Source organism: Fukomys damarensis, unplaced genomic scaffold (assembly GCF_012274545.1).
Source record: "Fukomys damarensis isolate Sample0158 unplaced genomic scaffold, DMR_v1.0_HiC HiC_scaffold_5, whole genome shotgun sequence".
Lineage (NCBI taxonomy): Eukaryota > Metazoa > Chordata > Mammalia > Rodentia > Bathyergidae > Fukomys > Fukomys damarensis.
This window is the reverse complement of record NW_022900917.1, coordinates 62,505,603-62,526,079: the sequence shown is the minus strand read 5'-3', so window position 1 is coordinate 62,526,079 and position 20,477 is coordinate 62,505,603. Positions and strand designations below refer to the sequence as shown.

Sequence of the window (20,477 nt, the reverse complement as noted above, 5' to 3'; positions counted from 1 at the left end):
CCTTTTTTTTTTTTTTTTTTTTTTTTTAAATAAAACAGGGTCTCACTATGCTGGTTAGTCTGGGGTCATGCACCTTCCGAGTAGCTGGGACAGCAGGTGGGCATCATCATGCCCAGTTAGCTACGACTTTCATTCAGACACTTGTTTACTTTCTAAAACATTTTCTAAAGCAACTTTCCTAATGTATATTCCTTGGAACACTAACGTCATACAATATTAATAGGTATTTCGTGGAAAAAACAATTTAGGGGGCAAATAAGTTTAGCAAATGTTGAGCAAAAGCAAGTAAACCAGATTGCTGCAGAACTTCTCAGAGTCTTTCCTAGGCTAATGTCCATTTCCAAGAAGCAGATGTCCCCTTCACACTTGTGTTGGTGCTGCTGTGTTTTTTAAGGCTTACTTAACAATGGATTCTTCTCTCTTCTTGAACATCTTATGGGACTCAATGGTACCAGAAAGCAATTTGAGAAGTTTGTTATCTTTAAGATTGGGGGTTGGCATGGCCATAAAAGTCTTAAAGATAAAAAACTTCTCCTGGGCTTTGCTTTTCTCACCTGTAAAATAAGGATAATGACTGTTGGAGTCTGAATCTGAGCTGTTCCCAAAAGCTTGGTGCCCAGGAAGAGGTGGAACCTTAGTGGATGGGGCCTAGGGAAGTTAAGTCACTGGGTTGTGACCTTGGAAGGGAGAGTGGGACCCCAGCCCCTTCCTCTCTCTGCTTCCTGGATGCCATGAGATGATGCACCATGATGCCCTATGTCACACAGACCCAAAACAACAGGGACAGGGCCGGGGATGTAGCTCAGTGGTTCTGCTGCCTGCCTCGCAAGCACAAGGACCCGAGTTCGATCTCTGATACCAAAAATAAATAAATAAATAACAACAGGGACAAAAGGACCATGGGCTGCATCTCTAACACTATGAACCAAAATAAAATTTTCTTCCTCATAAGTTGTTTATATCAGGTGTTTGTTACCAAGAAGGGAAGCCAACACAATGAATTTACAGGGTTAAAAGGCCAAGCCTGCTACACAACTGGCCTGGAGCAAATGTCTGCGCTCTTCCTCTAAGGGAGAAAAGTCACATGAGCATGGAACGCTGCGAGGGCAGGGGTAACACAGTAATAATCATTGGAAGAAAGTTTTCGTGATCTCTGGGATTATTTTTAAAATGGAAAAAAGGAAGGGAGGAAGGGAAGAAGGAAGGAAATTGAACCTTCTCAAAGAACAGGGCCAGCAGAGTCCTTTACCTCTGAGAGCCAGGGGACAGGTTTGTTCCACTTCAAGTAGCTGCTGTTCCTGCTCCCACCTCGGTCAACTTCTTGGTCCTAGTGGAAGAATGAAGCATGGACTCAGTGGTAATATTAGGGTGAGAAACTGAGGGCAGGATATGACTCAGGGCCCCTTGAAAGTACCTGCGCGCAAGCAGAGTGTCACAAGTCACAGCCCCTGCCACAGGAAGCTCAGTGACCTAAGGAACCCTCCCATTTGTTGGTTACCCCACATCCCTCAAGAGAGCTCCTCCTCACAGCTTATCAGGGCATGCTCTTGTGGTCCATCCACGCCCCTGAGCCTTTTCAACCTGTCCTGCGAGGGGAAAAGTTTTTAAATGAAATCAGGAACTTCTTCCTCCTCTCTATCCCCCAGGCCCCGGCCCAGATATGTCACTCCCTGTCACGCCCAGCGGAAAGCCGAGAGATCCTGGAACACTCCCTACCGTACAGGTCCCCAGGTTTAGCCTTGGGTATCCCTGTCTGTTTTTGGCTCTGTATTGAGCTGGATTCCAGTTTCACTATTCTACACCCCTAGGAACGAATGGCCCAAGAAGTACTTTCAGGAGACACTCCATGACCAACTGTACCCCTGGGTGCTTGCAGGAAGGGGTGCCTATCTACCTTATTCCCTCTGGTTCTTAGCAGCAAGCAACTGGTATTGTCACCAAGGTATGGTCCAGGCTCTATGCCAGGAAGAACCGGACATCCTAGTCAACAGGCAGGACATGCTGTTTGGCTTCCTTCTTTGTTTTTTATTTGCAGTGGTGGGGACAGAACTCAGGGCCTCATACAGTACATGACAGGCAAGTGCTTTGCTACAGAGTCACAGCCCAGCTCTAGGACTCGCTGCTTGACATGGAGATTGCATTCCTGGAGAGGCTCAGACGTAGGCATCTCTAAGGATGTGGTAAAGGCAGAGACAGGACAACCAAGCCCGGTGTAGCCCAGGCTTTGAGAAAGGCAGGACAGCCATCTCTGCCCAATTAGCTAGGAAATCACAGATGCCACACTAGGATTCCACTACAAAAGTGCAGGTTTCCCTCACAGCCACTGGGGCAGGGCTGAGGGCCCACATTAGCAAACCAGTTGGGAAAAGGGCTGGCCTCGCCACATACCTTGAGGTTCACCCTCTGGGGACGGTAGAACTGGACATTTGGGTCCACAGCTGGGATGTTCCTGCTGGCCAGAGCCTTGGCTAGTTCTCTCCAGCTGGCATATCCTGTGGAAAGAAGAGAGAGAAAAGCAAGGTCAATATAATTTGAGGGCCTATACATCTGTAAAATGGGGGCTGGATATAACATGCAGTTGCCTTCCCTTCTGCTCCTCACCCCCTCATACACAGATGGGACAGGAGACAGTTATAAATTCAGCACAGAGCAACAGGACAGAGAGCAAACGAGCTTACAGCCCATTATAATTCACTGCCTCCCACAAATCAGAGAAGGAGCGGGCCCAGGTGGAACAGACTATCGTCCTCCCACTGCTGACCCAGTACTGGCTGAGCCTTTGCCGGCTGCCACTGAAGGCCTATTTCTCTCCAGAAGCTGCTGAGGAGAAAAAAGTCAGAAAGGAAATACACTCTTGTCTTCCAGCTCGGTGCCTTCCAAGGAAGCAGCAGGGGATCTCCACTGAGTGGGGGAGCCCTCTGCCTCCCCCACCACTCATCACTAATCCAAGAGTTGCTGGATAGAACTAGAGCTGTGGGAGGCAGGAAAGAGTGGGCCTGAGCCTTGGTAGTTGTCAAACAAATTTATAAACTTCGGGAAATGTAAGGTTAGAGGCCCCGCTAGTCCTGGATTAATTGGGAGATTATGTGTGACTGATGGAAGTCTGCACCCTGAAGGCCCTGGAACACGTGCGCTTGTACACATCTGGGAAGACAAAAGCCAAACCCTGGTGAGAGGGAGGAGGAGCAGGAAACTGTTGGGTGCACACAAGCACTCTCAAACAAACAAAGAGGCGCGGGCTGCACTGGGGAGGGGAGAGGCAGGTCTGCCTGGAAATAGCCCAGCCTCCTCCTGTAAGGACACGGCCTGGACATGGATGGTAGGCCTTGACTCGACAGACCATAAGCCAGGAACCAATTGTTAGCCATAAACCAGGAACCAATTGTTAGCCATAAGCCAGAATCTTGGGCCATCAAAAGTCAGACTGGGCTTTCGAGATCTGTTTACAGTCTAGATAAGGAAAATGGGGCGCAGGCTGATGAAATGACTGAGTAGGCTCACTTAGCAAATAGTTCCAAGGCTAACACTAGAACCAGTGTTCAGACGGATTTCCCCTGCGCTGCTCCTTTACCTCTGGCAGCTTCATCAACATGCACATGAGGCTGGGGTGTGGCTCCGGGAAGCCGGAAGTCAGTGGTTGACAGGAATCAAAAGTGTCACAGGATCCCCCAGTGGGCACCGACATAGATTTAGCCAGCCAACAAGGACACAGAAGAGCGAGCACGGCTCACAAGGCTGGGCCTCACAGAGGGTGGACAGCATCATGGTGCGCAAGGGATGCTTCAAAGGGGCGGGGAGAACCCTGGAAGGCAGGTGGGAGAATGCCGGGTGGGGGTGCTTTTCTAACAAGTTCTATTTCTCCCCCAAAACTAACACAGTGTTACGTTTGATGTGGCCCTTTGGGGTTTAGGAAGCAAGCCCAGGTACAATTGAGCGTTCGACGGTTCTTGTGACACAGGCCAGAGTGAATATCCCCGTTTCACAGGAGGGGAAGCTCAGAATCCGTCACAGAGCTACCTGTCACCAGGTTCAGGCCGGTCGGCCTCTGTCCCACAGTCAGCATCGTGTCACTCGGTCTACACTGCCGGCCATGGGCACTTTTTGACACAGACTCCAGTGGGGGCAGCGGCCTCAGCTGGAGATTTGCGCCTGCGGTGTTTCCGCACATTCAACCTCTGCAGATGCTATGGTTACACACGCTCTGCATGTTTACCCCCCGCCCCCTACATCAAGGTCTCTGCTGTCTTCATGCCAGCCAGCTGGTAGTCAGGAACAGATGAGCTCCGTGAAAGGATACACAATGGAGAGACACTGTCTCAGATGCAATTTTTTTTTGGGTAGCAGTATTGGAGATTGAACCCAAGTACCTGTACCACTGAGCTACACCCCAACTCCTTATTTATTTTAAGACAGGCTCTCACCCAGGATGGCTGTGAATTTGTGCTCCTCCTGTCTCAGCCTCCTGAATAGCTAGAACAAAAGATATGCACCATCACATCCAGCACAGAAGCGCACCTGGCTCTGTTTCTTATAGACTGGTTTTCAGCTCCAGGCCAATTTGCTGACTACTGAAAATCACACTAAAGGTAAGACACTTTACCCTAAGGTCAGTGAACTATCACTGTGGACCTTCAGCTCCCCTTGTCCTGGGGCACCTTCCCTTCTCAGAAAAATTTTCTCTTTGGCCCAATTTTAAGTAGCTCCTCTGAGGTCTCTATTCAGAAGACCTCCTCCTTGGGCCCTGTCCTAGGCCAGTCCTGCCCAGACTAGCAAGAATCTCCCTACCCTTAGGTGATCAACCTAGATATATCCGATCAAGTTTCTTATCTCCCTCTCCTATAGCAAGAATCCTGTTAGGCCAGTGCAGCAACAATGGCCTGGGTAGCTGGCTGGGCATAATTCTAGCACACATGAGGCTGAGGCAGGAGGAGGACTGCAAGTTCAATGCCAGCCTGAGGTACATAATGAGACCTTTGTTGCAAAAAAAATTTTTTTTAATAAAAAAAAAAATAATGAATGAATGACCACTCTGGGTGCATCTTCTTAGTAACTGTTTATCAGCTGACCCCATCTCCTTTGCTCTCTTGGCTATAAATCCTAATCTGTCTTTGCTGTAATCAGAATTGTGCTCAGTTCTATGTGGATGTCTCTTTCCTCTATTAAAATAGTATAGAATAAAATCTGCCATTACCATTGTTAGCTAGTGTGCAGTTTTATACCTCTGTCTCTCTCTCTCTTTTTTTTTATTCAAGGTCCTGCTACGTAGTCCTTGCTGGCCTTAATGTCAGCAATTCTTCTGCCTCAGCCTCTTGAGTGCTGGGATGACAGGCATGTGCCATCATGCCTGGTAGTTCTGAATCTCTTTCTTTGTTTGTTTGTTTTTTTGAGACAGGGTCTCACTATGTTTTTGAGACAGGGTCTCACTATGTAGTTGAGACTGACCTGGAACTCACTATGTAGCCCAGGCTGGTCTCGAACTCACAGCAATCCTCCTGCTTCAGCCTCCCGAGTGCTGGGATTACAGGAGTGCACCACCACACCCAGCAGTTCTATATCTCTTTAACAAAAAGGCTCTCACTGTGACCCAGTACAAATCCTATTTTGTGTGTGTGTGTGTGTGTGTATTCAGTGAAGTTAGACCTAGCCAGGGCCTGCCCTTTAGTTGTGTGTGTGTGTGTGTGTGTGTGTGTGTGTGTGTGTGTGTGTGTATTCAGTGAAGTTAGACCTAGCCAGGGCCTGCCCTTTAGCCAAAGATGCATCTGGATAGTTCTGAGATACCTGGAATCAGGGAATGGGTAACAACCCAGTCTTTAGCAATTTAAGGAGAGCAATGTTCTCTCTGTAGACTCTGCACATCACAGAAAGATAAGAAAGGCTCTGGAGTGCAGGAGACCTGATTTCGTGTCTACTGCTTATCAAGTGACTGCTTGAACACATAACTGCACCTCTTTGGCCTTGATGTCATTTGGATGGAGGGGATAAAAATGCTGGCCCCTAGGACTGATGTGAACATTGAATTGTGTGCATCAGACCCACAATGGGGTCTGACAGTCAGCAAGCACTTGGTGAGCATTTCTTCTTCCTAATAATTTTTGTGTTCATCATTCTAGATTCAGGAGTCAAGAGAGGTGAGTTCCAACGCCTTTGGGAATCTGTAAACTGCAAGGAGCCCATAGCACTTGGGCTCTCTTCTCTCCATACTAATTGGCCAAAGAATAAGTAGACTGTGAGCCAGCAGCAACTCTGTGGTGGCAGAGCTATGGGGCCTTTCCGCTTTGCTTCATGGGCATTACTTTGTCCCCCCGTCCTCTCCACAGCCCACACTAACAGCGTGTTACATGTCAGGCACTGTGCCACATATCTGGACCTTTTCTCCTCCCCTGTTTTGGCCTCTGCATTAATCCTGCCAGTGGATACCCAGGCACTCTTAGCCCCCTGGGGGAACTCAGAGCTAAAGAATGTGCTGATTTAACCATTGACACTTGTCACTTGCCCTCTGTAAGTGAACGCCTTCTGCTCCTGGACAGACCTCTTCTCCCATAGCACCAGCTGCTAGGGCCTGTTTCTCCTGCAACAGGTGTCACATTTGTGCCAGGAGACAGATACCCGGATCTCAGGTGACAGATAAAGCACCACCATGGGCCTCATATTCTGAGCTCACAAAGCTGGGTTATCAAATTCACCATCAGCCCGGAGCTTTGCCAACGCCCCTCCTCTGGGCAACACAGACTCTTCAAAGGCTGGAAGATTATCATCTTGGCTCTTATGTGAAAATATGGCACACATGTATCCCTCAATGCTTTTTTTTTACACTCTCACACACATACCTCATTTCATTGCCCTCTCAATTGCCTGTTAAGCGCTGTCATCTCCATTTAGAGATGAAGAAACAGAAAGGTTACTGGCTCAAGGTCACACAAGAGAATATGATAATTCACGCCTTAGGCCTGCAACACAGTAAGCACTTAACTTACTGCAGCTCATTATCTTTACCATTAGTCACTGTGCTGCAGACCTGGGCATTGCATTTAGCTCTCCTGGTCTGATGCTCTCCTACATATAAGAGTCATCCACTGGAAGAAAAATGAAATTTCTCACTGACCAGGCTTCTACTGATGCTATGGATTCCAAACTGAAAATATAGGCTTGAGCTCCTAACTTCAAGGGCTGAAACACATCAAAGCCCTTTCAACTTGATGGACAAGGGCTGGAGTGTAGCTCAGTGGCAAAGTACTTACCCAGCATGCACAAGACTCTGGGTTCCATACCCAAACAAAGAAATAATTTAACAGGCAAAATGTTCAAACTAAATTTGCATGTAGGTATAATGTCCTAAAACCTGTTAGTAAAGGTCCTGGGCTACCTAGCTGATCCCAACACACCAGAACCAGACCTTCTACAGGAAAATTCTACAGCATTCAAACCTCTACCAACACCTTTTACAAGGTACATGGCATAATATATTGCTTTTGCTCCAAAGTAATTATAAGGAGAGCAATACTAATAGCAGCTAACATTAATGAGAACTTATTATATGCAAGGAACCATGCTAAGAGTTTTATTTTACCATGTAATGGGTCTCACACACACACACACACACACACACACACACACACACCACAGTGGTAGACATTAAGAGTTTTATTTTACCATGTAATGGGTCTCACACACACACACACACACACACACACACACACACACCACATTGTGGTAGACAGCAAGGGAGCCCGATATATATATTATGTAGAAGAATATTATCAGCCCCAAGACAGACAGATTTGCCTCAGTCCTCACTCACATTTTCTTTCTTGCTCGTGTAGAAACAGACTTTATCTATCTGTGCATGGAATTGGGTGCAAACAGCCCAACCCAATAATAATGAAGTCTACCCGTAAGTAAATGGGGTAAGCACTGAAATAAAAAGAGTTAAACCCTACCCCACCCGCAAAATGCACCAGCTTTCTATATCAGTAGGGAGCTTGGAAGCAACTCAAGAATTCCATCCAGCGGGTGAGCAGGACCTGGGGGAATGCCTGATAAGAGACACAGAGCATGGAGGTGAAGGTCCCATGCCTCAAGCAGAGGCCGGGAGCTGTCAGCCTTGGCTCCATTGGAGAGGGTTTGCACCTTCCCTCTCTCAGGAAAATGACTTGTAAAGGAGAAGGACTAGCCCTTTAGGACCCTAGGAAGGGGCGGTGAGGAGGGCCGGTTCCACCTGCTCCGCCAGGTGCACAGGACCTGAAGATCCAGGGTGAGGGCAGATTTGTGAAGAAGCCCCAGGGTCTGTACAGAGAACTGCTCATCAGAGATTAAAACTGCAGAGAGAAAAGGTGATGAAATCCAATGACGCCAAACAGACCAAGCCCTTGTCCCACAGAGAACAGGAGGCTGTCAAGGGGATAAGAGGCCACAGCATCCAGGACACGGTTCTACTCATGCCAGGAAGCAGTGCCGATCCACGGGGAGGAAGCAGGGGCCGTGGCTAGTGGAGAGCACCAGAGGCCCAGTCACACATCCCCAGCAGGTCAAACCTGCTATGGCTCAAAGCCAACAAGGTCTGAACCCCACCAGAAACTGCTAGTGACAAGGACAGTCAGAAACGAAGCCGGGACCTGTCACCTAGAGGGAAGTCTCCGCAGCAAAGCGAAGGCTCCAAAGGCCAAGGTGGATGAGGCTCAGCTGAACCCCAGGGAACTTGATGCAATAAAACTATTATTAATGTAACTATAACAATTAACATTTATGGGTTAGGCCTATGCACACATACATAGGCACATTTGTACAATGCCTCTATTTATGTTAGATGAAACACAGATTATTTTGATGCAATAGCCTTACAAGAAAACAAAGCTTTTGAAATTAAAAATCTTGCCAAAAGTCACAAAGGCAGTGGGTGACCATGCCAATATTTGAAGCCAGGACAAAAGCCTGTGTGCTTGATCCCATCACTCTATGTTAAATGTGCTGGAAAATTCTATCCGCCTCCACTATCATCATCATGATCACTTGGGGTCAGGTACCCATTTGGTTACCAGCCTGTGTCCTCTTATCTAATTACCTCCAACTCAGCCCCCAACACACACCATACAATTCCTCATGCTCTCTCACTTGATCACTAGCCTCTCTCCCTAAGTGTCAAAGAAATGCAAGGGAAAGTGGAAACCCAAACTATGGTCCCCACGAAGCTGGAGCACTGGACATGAGAAGATTCGAGCAGGGCTTGCTGCCCCTTTCCTAGCTTCTGAGCTTCTTTCTCCTTAACAGAAATAATTCAGCAGGGTGCCTGAGCACACTAGTTGGCTAAGGGTAGCACCGTGGCTGCTCTGCTCTGTCTCTGCCTACAAACACAGGTTGTATGATGGGGCAGAAGGAAGATGAATCCTAAGGTTTCCCAGGCTCCTTTCTGCTGAGCATATAGTCACAGGCAAGGCTCCCTTCATCAGCCTCCATGGCTGCCGCTGCTCAGAGCCAGGCCCGGTGGCCTGAAGGTTGCCTCCTCAGCCTCCAGCCAAGCCAGCACTCAAGCTGCTGGAGCAGGATGGCTCCTGGCAGGCTGAGGCTTGCCAGCCATCAGCACAAGGACTGTACCTATTTCCCCACTGAGTGCTGTCTTTAGGGGACATTTAAACTATCGCTAGGGATGTGCCTAGGTCCTGTAACCCTGCTGCCAGCACTCCCTGCTCATTCAGCCATCCTGATACAAGGAAAAAACCAAGTGGATAGATGAGGACACAGAGAAAATGCCCTTTCTATTCTGCTGCCATTGCTCTGGGAACATAGGCTCTGCCTGTAAATGGCATAGCTCAGTAAATTGCCACTCCCTCATCCCCTAAGCGAAGGGTTTGATCAGTGGAGAGGTCCCAGAAGGTTCTGTGAAGGCCTGGATACCATTCTTGTCACCGTCATCATTATAAAACATTAAAACAACCTACAACACTTAAGGGCCCATTTATTAGGGTTATGACAATTACAGTGATAAACATTTCAATACAAGAGGAATGTGGACATGAGATCCTTGACAAAGTAGAATCGCTTCAGGAAAGCCTACAGGTAACAGAGTTCAAGACTTCAAAACCGGCCCCTGCCCATTAAAGCGGTGCATTTGTTAAACCTCAGTGGACTTAGACGTAGGCCACTTAAGGTCTTTTCAGGGTCCTGCAGATCAGAACTGACGTTTTTGAGCCCACTAAGCTTGATTTCTCCTGTCTTCTGTGTGGAAGGGGACAAAGGCAACCTTCCACATGTCAGGGAAGACATGGGACCGTTCTTTACCTTCCAGAGGTCTTTCAAAGAGGAAGCTTGGCTCTGGAAGTAGCTCAGTGAGGAGAGGAAGAGCAATGGTGGTCAGGAGTGAGTAACCAGGGAACTGGGAAAGAATGAGCAATGGACCCATGAGCTACCCGATCACCAAGCATGTGCTAAGCACCCTGCTAACTGATGCGAGTGACACCCACAGACTGAGCCATCTGACGCTGTCTGAGGACGTCTCCTTGTGCTCTGGCGCTCACCCTCAGGAGCGAGCCAGTTCTGTTGGACACATACCCGACAGCTAACGGCATGCTGACGATGTGATGTTGCTCCATGATTTTCCATTTTCCAGACTTGCAGGAACGCCAGGCAAAAGGCTCTGCAAATATTTTCTGGGATAGGGATAGAGCTTTAGGGTTCCAGAGAGTCCAGAATAAGCACTAGAAATTTAAGAAAAGTCCTGCTTCTGTATGATGGAATGAAGGGGTTTCATCAAGGATATCAACCGAACCTGCCTGAAGTTTTAACAGTTCTGAAGGGCTTTGACAACGGCCTGGCTGCCAGTCAAAAGCCTGTGCTCTTGCTTCTTCCTCTTTCCAGGTGGAAGAAGGGAACAAGACCTCTCTATCCTGACTGGGTGGTGGTGATCCCAGCCTGACTCCAGGAAGAGGAGTGGTTGTCACAGACGGAGGCCCAGCAGGGACAGAAGACAGACAGGAGCAGGAGCCCGAATGACAAAAATTGAAAACTGGAAAAAAGACTGAAGGAGGAGAAGAGGGGAATGTGGCTTTGAAAAGGAACCAGACAGGCAAGATGGGCATGGTGGCAGGCAACTATCATCCCACAGAATTAAGAGGCGGAAGCAGGAAGAACACTGGAGTCCAGGAGGTCAGAGCCAGACTTAGTAATCATAGCAAGACCCCTGGGCCTTTTTTTTTTTTTTTTTTTTAAGAGAGAGGGAAATGGGAAATACTTTTTGTTTTGTTTTGTTTTGTTTTTTGAGACAGGGTCTCATTATGTAGCTCAGGCCAGCTTCAAACTTTCCATGTAGCACAGGGTAACTCTGAAAATCCTCCTGCCTCAGCCTCCCAAGTGCTGAGATTACAGGCAGCCTGGGAAATAGTTACAATAATTATTAATTATGAAGAGGATAGACTTGTAGGGTAACAATAGTAAAATACCAAAAGAGACCCAGGGAGGAGAATAACACTGTTTACAAAGTTCTTGTGTTAGTTACTTTCTCTCATTGCCGAGACAAAAATCTCCAACACCCAAAGTTAGAAGGGAAGGGGTTTAGTTAGCTTACAGTAGTTCATAGAGTTTCAGTCCATAGTTGGCTGGCTCCAAGACAGGGATGGCAAACAGGCATTACAGAGGAGAAACAACATAACACACACACATGGCAGCAAAGGACGCAAGAGGGTTTAACAGCATCTTTCTGCCCCTTTTATCTTATTCAGACTACCGGGATTAGTGTGGTGCCAAACTAATCACTCACAAGTAGTGGTTTAGTAATCACATGCCCTTAACCCCAGCATCACATTCCAGATTCAACTACTTCTGAAAAAGAAAGTCCCACCTCATCCCCATGAGGCTTTGGGGGGACAGCTAAACACAAACCATAACAGGCCTCCTCTACCTGTTATCCCACTTATCTAGCAGGTTAATACCCATATGCATTTAATAGAGCATAAATGCAATAGCTAGCAAATGTGCATTTTCTCAGGCCGGTCATTGTGCCAAATACCCAATGCATGTCATTTTATTTGACCGCCATAATAATCCTTTGGATAGGTATTAATATGATTCCCATTTTACAGAAGAAAAAGCTGAAGCCCTGAGTGGTAAGGGAGATGCATATATCTGCCTAAGATATCACAGCCTCTAGATAAGAATTGAGCTTTATCACCTGTTGGTTTCCTTTGTTTTAAAAGATCTAAGTATCTCGGGGTGGGGGGACTTTTGTCTTCTGAGTGAAAAAGCAATGAAATCCAAGGAAAGCAGCAAATGGTAGGGTCCTTGAGGACAAGAATATTTTCTAGGAGTCTAGGGACTCCATTTGGGACCAGCAGCCAGAAGCCTCAGCCTCTTAGTCCTCTCTCCACTACATGTCTCCATTTGCAACAGGGCACTCTTTTTTGCACCGCCCCCCACGCCTTGCAGACCCAGGCCCTCAAATACACTAGGTAAGAGCTACACCCCCAACTCAGGCACAGCATTCTCTTTTAAGCATCTTGAGTTCTTTCTCTTTTCTGCATCAGGTTCAAAAAAAAAGATGCATTATCTGATCCGGAGGGCTGCCAGCTGCTAAGCCTAAAAGGTCTGATGAAGGTGATTTGCCAAAGCCCAGCTGAGGTCGTAACCCGTCTCGAGTAGAGGGGATGGGACGGGAAGGCGTGCATGACAAGAGCTCTGCTCTGGAGAAGGGAAATATGGGGACTCTGCTTTGTTCCTCCCCACAAAAGATCATGGTAACGAAACTGCAAAGATTAGATCTGCCAAGGGCAGAGGACTAGGTCACAGGGGTTATTGCCCCACCCCACTCGTCCCATCAGAGCATTCACTGTCTTGGTCGCATCTGCATTTTAATCCCAGTGTCATGAATCATTACCATCTTGTTGATGTGAACACAGAGACCCACACACAGGTAAATTAATCTACTTGTCTAATGTCAAAAGGAAGTAGGTGGTTAGGACCAGGTGGGACTGCAGTCCTGTGGCGCTTGGCCCAGCCTGACACAGAATCACACGAGCGAACCAGCTGCAGGTGAAGAATCTAGGCAAGGACGCTGACTGAGCCTAACCTAGGAAAGGCTTGAACGCGAGCATTCTGCGGACAGAAACTAGGTCTTGTTCATTATTGTGCTCCCACTGTATGTGGGAGCTGAGATGAGCAGTCTCAGTGCAGTCCCAGCTCGAGGGAGAGGTTAACTTACCGGGACCTGACCTTGCAGGCCCACCGTATTAACCAGGAACCCGATGCACGTGGAGTGAATGAAGGAACAGAAGATGAGGAGGGTGTGTGTGAGAGGCCTGGCATAGTTAGCATCACAGGACAGATCAGGAATCTTCTGGTCACAGTTCTGGGCCAGGGCCTGCATGAATGAACAGACACTGACCCCAACCTACTGGGAAACTAACAACCAGCTGGAGACTCTCTCAGCACCCTGGGGACACCTGCTTCGGCACTGATGGCAGAGTCACAGACCTAGGGTACTCTAAGGAAGTTCCTTCTATAGGACATATTCTCTCTCTCTCTCCCTCTCTCTCATAATTTTTAGGTATGTGTATGTGTACATGTTAAAATATATACAACATAAAATTTAACACTTAAACTTCCTTTTAGTGGTACTAGGAATTGAACCCAGGGCCTTACCCAGGGCCCCCGTCAGTTTTTATTTATTTATTTACTTTGTTACCGGGGATCGAACTCTGGACTTTACATCTACAAGGCAGGCGCAGAGCCACTGATCTAAATCCCCGGCACTTTCACTTATTTTTTTGATACAGGGTCTCACTAAGTTGCCAATACTGGCCTTGAATTTGCTGTTTTCCTGCCTCAGCCTCCTGAGGAGCTGTGATTACAGGCATGCACCACCATGCCTGGCATTACTTTAACTAATTTTAAGTGCACAGTTCAGGGGCATTAAGTACATTCAAACTGTAGTACAACCAACCACATCATCCACAAATACAGTTTTTTCATCTTTGCAAACTGAAACTCTGATCCCAGTACTCAGTAGGCTAAGGCCAGAGGATCAAGAGTTCACAACCAGCCTAAGCTACATAAAGCAACACTGTCTCAAAAAGACAAAACAAAACAAAACCTAATCATTTGTCAGAGCCTTTGAAAGTGACACTCCATCAATTTATTTTCACCTTTGTTTAAGAGAAAGAAAGAGAATTTTTTAAAAAATGAGAACCAAGACCTGTCATGTAAAGATACAAGATCCCAATGAAGAATGTAACTGTACTGTATACCTAAAATGTACCAATAAACTCAATGAGAAAAAAAAAGAGAGCGAATTTAAAAACAGTTGCAATCTACAGAACAGAGCAGTTCTTTAGAACATTGCCAGACCAACTTTCGGGTTTTTTTTTGGTATCGGGGATTGAACTCGGGAGCTTGTGCTTGTGAGGCAGGCATGGTGCCACTGAGCTAAATCCTGGCCCCAATTTTGACCCACTAGAAAACTCAAGGCTAGATGACTGAGATGTCATAGTCTGAGATCACAGAGCAAGTCTGAGGATGAAGCAGGGCCAGAGCCCAGGCCTCCTCTGTTCGGGTCTAGGACCTTCCATTCAGACCACATTCCTGGTCTAAAAGTGGGGCCACGGCAGGCAGTGGGTGCAGGTGACCGCATAGCTAATGAGCTGGTGGTAATGGAGCTTTCATAATTTGGAATCTTAGAACTAACACAGACCCTCTTGTGGAAATGGGGTCATGGTGCAAATAGGCAGCCCAGAAAACTAGTTTCTCAGAGAATTTGAGTAGGAAAGAAGCTAGGTAGGAACATTAATAGTTTGCTTGTTCTTACCTTGACAAATAAGAATACATTCATTAGACTCTTGTGTAACTGTTTAGCCATCTACTTTAGTTCAGATCCATTGGTCCATTTTATTCCATAAAATAATCTCTACTGGTGTACTCTGACCTTCACAAACAGAAGAAACATTGACTCTTGGGATGTATGGCTAAAGTCCTGAGTGATGGCTTTTATTCCATAAATTTATTTATTTTGAGTGATGGCTTTTAGATTCACACCAAGTACTAGCTCTATGTCCACAAGGAAAAGGGAAAATTTCACTAAGTGAATTGGTTATTTGATGTGTTAGTGACCATACTTTTTGAATCAGGATATGTGGTTTGACCATGGTAACAGAATGTCTGAAATAGTTAATCTTTCTAGGAAACCCAGAGGAAATAGTGGCAGTGTTTGACATTCAATTATCACTTTCAAGGATCTCTATTCTCCTTAGCCTCACCAAGTGTCTAAGGTCACTGGTAAGATGACCAGAGAGAACTGATCTATACAACTCTACCTAACCCATTTAGAGTCAGGTCAACAGGAATTTTGGTTAAAAATGCACAAATAGCTACAGAGGGGGGAAAGAGTTGGTTCCAAGATCCCTCTGTCCAATGTCCAGCCCCCACACCACAAGGATCCCTCCACCACTCCCCTTTCCTGAGCCAGTAGGCCAATCCAGGTCTAACTGTGCTTGGATGGATGAGATGGCTGGCCCAAAGCATACCAAAAGTGAGGACTGCACAGAAACACCACATACAGGACACAGTAAGAAGGAGGTGAAAGCCAAGAACAGGAAAGCAACCAAATGGTACATCAGAGAATACTCTTGGTGTGAACCCCTAGAGTTATGAGCACTGTTGGAAGGTGAGTGAAAAGTTCAACTCTATTCTTACTGATGAACCTGAGTTAGGGAACAGCACCATCCAACCAGAATTTGTGCACCTGATTTGGCTTAAGGAACTTTGGTGAATCAGCATATCAAACAGCTCTGATGGGAGCTGGGTTCTCAGACTACAACCTTAAAGAGGAAATCAAAGATACTTAAGAAATAGAGCTGATAGTGACATAGGCCTGCAATCCCAGCTACTCAGGTTTAGGGTTAGTTTGAGAACAGTCTGGGCAATTTAGTGAGACATTGTCTCAAAATACAATAAAAACAATTTTTCAAGAGATGGGCATAGCTCAGTGGTAGAGCAATTGCCTACATGCACAAGGTTCTGAGTTCCAGCTCCAGTAAAACAAGGGGGAAAAATGCTCAGGGGAAAAAAAAAATGCTCAGACTACTCTGATCTTTATCCAAAAAAGAGAAGAGAAAGTTAAAAAGAGAGGACTTTGGAGAAGGAGCCAATGCTACAAGAAAGCCTCAAAGATGAAAAGCAAAAGGAAGACTTATTACCTCTGAGCTATGTGTTGCAACAAGCTTAACATTTTAACCTTTCCAATTTCTACGACTGATTTTACCTGAGTGGCACTTAATGGTTTCTGAAATTTTCTTCTACTGGGGTCCGGTGAAGGCAACTGAGAAACAGAGAACTTGAATTGTGTTGGTATATTTTTGTTTTTGTTTTTCTTTTCTTTTAGCCTTATTTTCTTAGTTTCTCAAGCATAAACTTTGATATTTAATGACCTACAATGGCTGCTGGTATCCTAGCAATACATAAAACTCCTGGGAAGCTATTAACTGTTTAGCCTTCCTGGGTCTTAGGGGAATATGTTTTTCATCTTTCAAAGAGTCTGTTGTAGGCAATTTGTAGGTAAGATGCAAATGTATTCCCCTGGGCCAGTTGAGGCATTGAGCTAGGTTTCCCTGGAGTTCACCACTGCACAAAAACAGACACAGGTTTCTTATAAAAACTGCACAGTGCATTATTTATTTTGAGTTGGCTTCTTGGATCAGTTTATTAGAGTTCTGACAGCTGCACGAAATGGCTCGTGGCAGGAAGGTTGCTTTAAAAAGAGCTTAAAGAAGAGGCTGTTTGAGCAGTCAACAGGCTAGATTTACTGATCATCATATGCATGTAGCTGCTTTTTCTGATGATCAAATGTGGTAAAAGAACCAGAAAGGTCTGGACTGAATCCCTACCCCACCATTTTTTAGCTGTGTGATCTCTGGAAAGTTTCTCACTATCTCCAAACCTCAGCTGTCTCATCTTCCCACCCCTTTATTCAGCTGGAAAAATGAATTAGGTACATGAACCAATCAAACTGACTCGCATCAAGGCAGAAGGGGTAACAGGCAGCTCCTTTAGTATTTGTAGTAGTTATTGGTGGTTTATTCTTCTGGGCATTTCTATGCATATCTCTATAATGTATTACTCTTTCCATTCCCCTAAAGAAAAGGCTGAGATTTAATGGGCTCTAGATTTTGTAGGCAGCTGAACAGAGGTTCTGTTTGGTTTCAAAGTCCTTAGCCTTCTTCACCAAGGCCCTGGGAAGCCAGTGTTATGGTGGCTGATTTAAGGTGAGGAAACAGAGGCCGAGAACCAGGCCAGGGCAGGTGATGAGAAGTCAAAGCTGACCCTGCCTGGTTCCCCAGCTCGCTACAGGGAAAGGCACACTATGAAGCCCTGAGCCAAAGAAAGGCCCCTGGGACTCAGAAAGGAGGAATCCAGTGGCTCAGAAGGACTCCATGGCAAACAGGTCTCAAAAGGGAACTTTTGTGGTGGGTGGAGTCAGTAGGTCCAGAAATCACTGCTCCTGGAGACACCTGGATTTTTCAGGGCAATTCTAAGCCCCGCCCAGAAATCTGCCTTTGGTGCCAGACTAGAACCCACAGGCTTTTTACTACAGTTTTTTGTTTGGTTTGGTTTTGGGCAGTGCTGGGGTTAGTTCTAACTCAAGGTGTTATGTATCCAGGCAAGTGCTCTACTGCTGAGCTACACTTCCAGCCACAGACACTTTTTTCCTAAAATAAACTGTCATAGGACTATTACGCTCTCCTGAATCAAAGAGTACAGCAGTACATCAAGCAGAAAGCTGTGATCCCTTCTAATCCTCATTTTTCCCCCATAGGCCCCTCATTCCTTTTACTAAGTGCTCGTTTTTCTTTGTAGAGTCCAGGGACTTCTTCCCAGCCGCACTTCCATCCTGCAGACCTCATGCGGTCCTTCTGCATGTCACCTGCATATCAATGACTTCTCAAGGCTTGGCGTCACAGCTCCCTGAACCCTTACTTGCACATCTAATGTACTTTCTCTCCACCTGGACACCATGAAGGTATCTGAACCTAATGTGTCTAAAGTCAAACTCTTGCCAGTGTGGTAGTACACGCCTATAATCCCACCACTAGGGTGGCTAAGGCAGGAGAGTGTGTGGCAGAGCACTTGCCTAGCATGTGTGAGGCCCTGGGTTCCATTTTCAGCAAGACCAATCAACCAATAAAATTTAAAAATTTATTAAAAAGGTCTAAAGATAGGGCCCAGTGGAAGAACACTTTCTTCCTATGACAGAGGCCTTGAGCACTGGAAAGACCCAACGGTACCTAACTGGTAAATTATAGAGCCCCAAGCTGAAGCCAAGGTCTCTGTTTCCAAAATTGTGCTTAATTCACTTCTCTCCTTTGAGTCTAAACTCTTCCTATGCATGGGTCATCGCTTTTGTTGTTGTTCTCTTAAAAACTCCAGATAGTCACTACAATTAGAGAACATGAGCGATAAATAAGAAAAAAGAGTATCTCCTCTCCTCCAAACCTCCTCACCCATGATAGTGACTGTTTGTAGTTAAGCAGCCTTCCCTACCCTTCTCACACTCTCAGGCAAAAAAAAAAGCATCCATCTTTTGCTCTAACAAACAGGATCAGAGCACATTTTAGCAATTACTTCCCAATTGATATCCATTCAACTGTAGCCGACCGATGCTTCTAACATACAACAGACCAAGTTCCAAAGTGAGATGTAGTAGATACTGACACATTACTCTTCAAAACTTTCAAAAACAATTTATTCTCATTGACATTATGTGTCTGATTCTAAGCAATGTCATTGCACTGCATATCAACATTTAAATATTTGCCAATCTAATTAGTGTATATTTTTAAAATAGACAGGTTTATACTATATACATTATCCTACAACTTGCTTTTCTCCCTTTAGTGGTAACTTTTTTGTTTGTTTTACCCTGAAAAATTGAACCCAGAGCTTTATATATGCTAAGCAAGCAATTTACTCCTTGAATAACCTAGTCCTCTTCATTTTAAGATATGGTCTCACTATTTAGCCTAGACTGGCCTCAAACGTGATTTTCCTGCCTCATCCCGCCAGGTACCTAGTTTTACAGGCGTGTGCCTCTATACCTGCTCATCTTTTCAACAGTTTCAAAAGTTTGCCATTTGTGTCGTACAATTCACCTCTGTGACCTGAAACATTTTTCCCATCTGGAATAACTGATCTGTATTGAAATGAAGATGGCAATCTTGATCTGCCTTAATTGGCAAGAGAAGAAAAAAGTATTTTTAAAACAAGTACTGAACCATTTCACATCCATGAAAACTGTTGTCATAAAAAAGGAAAGAAAAAAGAAAAAGGCAGACAATATGAAGTGTTGGAAAGGATGTGGAGAAACTGGAACCTTTCTACACTGCCAATGGAAACATAAAATGATATAGCTGGTATGGAAAACAGTTTGACACACAGAGTTACCAGTAATTCTACTCCCAGGTACATACTTAAGAGAAATGAAAACAGGAGAGCAGCATTATTCCTTACAGCCAAAAATTAGAAATAACCCGAATAGCCAACTGAATAATGCAATGAAATATTATTCCGCAAAAGGAAGATGAAGAAATGAAGTACTAGTCAGCCCTCCGTATCTACAGTTCCGTATCAGCTGACTCAACCAGCCTGGAACAGAAAATATTCAGGAGGGAAAAAAGCAGGTCTGAATGGAGCAGACTTTTAATTATTCCCTAAGCAATATAAAATAACAACTATGTACATGGTACTGAGTTTGTATTAGGTGTTACAAGTCATCTAGAAATAATTTAGTACACAGGAGAGTTTACATAGTTACTACGAAAACACTACACAATATTATAAGAGGATCTTGAGTGTCCTAGGATCTTCGCATCCTAGAGGGTAGAGAGGGGACCTGTGGAGCTGAGGAAAGACTGTACTGACACATGCCAGAACACAAATAAACCTTTAAAAATGTTACATGTGGGGCCGGGGATTTAGCTCAGTGGTTTCACTGCCTGCCTCACTAGCGAAAGCTCCCGAGTTCGATCCCCAGTACAAAAAGAAAAAAAAAAGGTTACATGTGTTAGGTAAAAGAAACTTGATACAAAAGGCCACATATTCTATGATTCCACTTCTATGAAGTGATCAAATCCCGAGAAGTAAAAAGATTTGTGGGGGTGGGGAAAATAGGGAGTGACTGCTAATGGCTACTGGGTTTCTTTTGGGGGATGATTAAAATGTTCTGGAGTTAGGTGTGGTAATGGTTGAACAACCTCATGAACACACTAAACCACTGAATTGTACACTTTAATGAATGAATTTTTTTTTTTAAGATGGGTATTGAGAACCTATGACCTGATGGCCTCTACCTTTTCCACTACACTTCTGGGTCTCTGCATTCTCTCTTTCCAAAGCATCTCCACCCCCGTTTAATTATCACAGATCCCTAGAGAGTTGGCAGCAGGTTTCTTTTCAAAGCAGACTCTGTAGGATTTGTAGATAGCGGTGTCCCTCCCCCCCCACCCCCA

At 45.6% G+C, this 20,477-nt stretch overlaps 1 protein-coding gene across 1 annotated transcript in view; it reads right to left on the bottom strand.

The window, feature by feature from the left end:
- B4galnt3 (beta-1,4-N-acetyl-galactosaminyltransferase 3) overlaps nt 1-20,477 on the bottom strand; it is a 43,844-nt gene that overhangs the window by 17,184 nt on the left and 6,183 nt on the right. The window contains exons 2-3 of the mRNA XM_010630340.3: nt 2,389-2,492; nt 1,250-1,327 (exon numbers count right to left, since the gene is read on the bottom strand). Of these exons, the coding sequence (XP_010628642.1) occupies nt 1,250-1,327; nt 2,389-2,492 (182 nt within the window). The remainder of the gene's footprint in view (nt 1-1,249; nt 1,328-2,388; nt 2,493-20,477) is intronic.